Raw genomic sequence first — 3,374 nt, 5'->3', positions numbered from 1 at the left:
CCCCCCCCCCCCCCAGTCTTTACATATTACGACAGTCTTTAACTTTAGATGGGAGATGAAGTCTGACTTACAGTAAGTCTTTTCAAAGTCTCCTAGTGTATGGTAGGCATAAGACTCGTTAATATATTATATATAATACATCCATGGACCATGGTACAAAACCATTCTGTGGTGCACGTTGACATCTGGTGGTGAATTTGTAATGTTACGTTTGGGGAATTTGGGAAAACGTAAAATTCTCAATACAAGGGAGCATGCATGTCACAGTCACACAAACAATGACTTTAATTCATCTGTGATTCAATTAAATGATAATTTAATAAGATGCATTAAATTCAAAGGTGAGAAACTATTATCACCCATCCATTAAAAAATAAAAATGTCTTGAAATCAGTAAAATCATCAACACAAGGCAAAGGAAAAAATACACATGCTTGTCAAACTAAGTCGGTCAACCAGGTCCATTTTTACTGGGTTGACCTTTCAGAAGTCTTGTTAGCATCTTGTATGCTACTCGTTGCCAAGTGGCGCATGCGCAGCTCAAGCCCGCACTCTCCTCACATTGGGCAGTGACACCTATTACTGTAACCCCTCTACGTTGTTGCACTTTGGACCAAAGTAGTCAGGGTACGCTTTAATATGAGACTGGGTTGGCTCACTGTGGATTAAGAGACGTTACATAACTTCCTGTAGGTCACAACACTAGTAATTGGTTCTGTGCTTTCAAATATACTGTATATCCGCAAATATATCAAGTCAACATCAAACTGGAAAAGTTCCTAAATGATAGATTATCAGAAAATTGTGCAGATTCAAAATTATCCATCAAAATAATCCCAAATCTCGCGTTAGGGATCTTCTTCCTCATCCATTTTATTCTTCACCATTTTGTACATGACTATGAAATAGTGTGCAGATCAGATCCTCCATTCCTGAGACCTGCTGTCATCTTTTACCTTTGGAAGTGGAGGTGATCGAAGCACTCCGCTCTACCAGGCGGATTAAAACCCACGCGCCGCGTTCCTGCTCCGACTCCACCGACCGCCGGACAACAAATCCGAGCTATCTCACGCGGAGGATTTGTAGGTTGAGGCGAATGGCTTCCCCCTCCTCTTTGAGATGAAAAACCGTGGCATCATGTATAGAATCTCACTAGGTTTAATGCGCGAAGCGAGAGCGGCATGCGCGTCCTGTGCGGGGAAGGTTGTGGGACTAACCTGCAGTTTTGAGACTTTTGGAGAGGACTGGGACTGGGCATCATGCACACGGATGTGGTGCTGGTTTACCTGCTAGTTTGGATGGTCGGTGTGTCCGGGCAAATACTGCAACAATGCAGACACAGGTCAGTTCATTTTGGAAGAAGTGCAGGAGAGATGGAGACTTGTAATGCGCCGTGCGTAAATACGCGTAAAGCTATTCTCTCTATTCTCTATTTCTTTCTATTCCTCAGTCCCTTCCTCAGCAGATCGACTTTGCTATGTGGATTTCACATTTTAGATCAACTGCTTTAGAACTTGATTCTGCTGACTTATCACTGATATGCTTATTATTGTTGTTCAGTCACACAATCCAAGATGCTGTTGGAGGACTGTGGAAAGCCTCTCTTGGCTCCAGTTGTTGTCTGCCTTCTTACATGCTTCATATATCCTTTATCATTTCATAACTAATTTAGATGTCTGCACATCTATGTCCTTTTACAGACGGAAATCCCTCCATTGCTTTCAGAATATCTATCTATCTATCTATCTATCTATCTATCTATCTATCTATCTATCTATCATCTGTCATTCTGATGCTGAAGACAGTGGGATGTGATTCAAAGCTAATGAACCTTGAATCAATATACAATCCCCCCCCCCCAGAAGTTAGCCCCCTGACTGTTTAGGGAGGATTGTTTTTCATTGAAAAGTCCGATTTTGGATTTGTCTTTTTTCTTACTGTTGAGCCCAGTTTTGACATTAGCACATGACACTGTTGCATTTGGTTGTAATTACGAATTCTCCCTCTTCTGTCGCTCTGGCTTCTGTTGTGATGATGTAACATTATTATTCATTCTGATTACGGCATAGCATCTGTTTAATGGTCCCAAAAAGCCTCTTTCTGCAAGGAACAACTGGCAACATATTAAAGCCAGGATATATCTGGGCAAAGATATTCTCAACAGCAGAATTTACATTCAGAAGAGTGCAACAAAGCACAGAAAAATAAGCAGCAGGTGCTTTATATTACCCAAATTAGTTAGTTTTTAAGTTGATTAAATTATTACACATTTTATTATTAAATTACAATAATAAACATACCTAAATCGCCAATGTTGACCCATATTGATTTGATTCTGAATCAGGTCCAAGGTACCAGTTTAGCTTGATATAAAAGATTCTCAGGGAACTTACACCCTAACATGCAAGAAACAACCCCTTACATGTTGTTTAACCCTTCATGTTGTCCTCGGGTCAAACTAAAATGTTGTCCAATTTCAATGTTCTTTTTAATTCCCCAAAATAACATGATTGATTCCACCCAACGCTCTTTGGCAAGTCTCTACTTTCATTCATTTTGGGGCGTCTTATTCAATTTTATAGCATTGTAAAACAAATGGAAGTGTTTTTGAAATAGTATTGAGTAAAAGTTGACATATTCCAGTCTGTGATTATCATCAACATCCATTCCTTTAATTTTAGTCTCAATAATTCCTAATTTCTGCTTTTCTAACTCAAACATTAGGTATCATTTCCTATAAATGAGGTTTATTGACCATAAATTCCCCAAATAACTGTAAAACTAAAGTTATTTAGTGTTACGTAGTGTTAAACGTCAAAAAAAGATATACAAACGGAAAAAGGGACAAAAACGTAAAAAAAAGTTAAAAACATTGATTAAAAGCATCAACAGCATTTTGATTTTCAATTTTGACGGAAAGACAACACAAGGGTTAATAATACACCAGGTTAATGTTTACATCAATAACCCCCCCCCCCCAAAAAAAAATATAAGTACTTTTTACCTAAAAGACCAACATTACATAAAACGTATTTAACATATTGAAAGATCAGTTTCTAGATTGTATTAATCAGCATCAGATCACACCCCAGGACTTGTTTTCATTCATTAAAGGGACACAGCCCCAGGCCAGTTGCTTTGGGAGTGGCTGTGGATGCTTACCTTCCTCGTGATGACAACACGATTAAGACTTCTTCTGCTCTTTAAATATCCCAATTCGAATTTATCGTGAAACTGTTTCCAACATACAACAAATCAAAGAAAGATATCTGAACACCAACTAATTGCTGCTAAGGTCCTGCTGTTGTTGTTCAGACCACACCATGTCTCTGGGTTTTAAATGAGAGATCCACCAACAGCTTTCAGTACAATGA

At 38.7% G+C, this 3,374-nt stretch overlaps 1 protein-coding gene across 1 annotated transcript in view; it reads left to right on the top strand.

Annotated features, from left to right (window-relative positions):
* Positions 1 to 1,259: 1,259 nt before the first annotated feature.
* The window catches only part of LOC117961341 (gamma-aminobutyric acid receptor subunit rho-1-like), a 16,254-nt gene continuing 14,139 nt past the window's right edge, over positions 1,260 to 3,374 (top strand). Inside the window, exon 1 of the mRNA XM_034899922.1 lies at positions 1,260 to 1,342. Within this exon, the coding sequence (XP_034755813.1) occupies positions 1,260 to 1,342 (83 nt within the window). The remainder of the gene's footprint in view (positions 1,343 to 3,374) is intronic.

Source organism: Etheostoma cragini, chromosome 18 (genome assembly GCF_013103735.1).
Source record: "Etheostoma cragini isolate CJK2018 chromosome 18, CSU_Ecrag_1.0, whole genome shotgun sequence".
Lineage (NCBI taxonomy): Eukaryota > Metazoa > Chordata > Actinopteri > Perciformes > Percidae > Etheostoma > Etheostoma cragini.
This window is presented reverse-complemented; position numbering and strand designations above follow the sequence as displayed.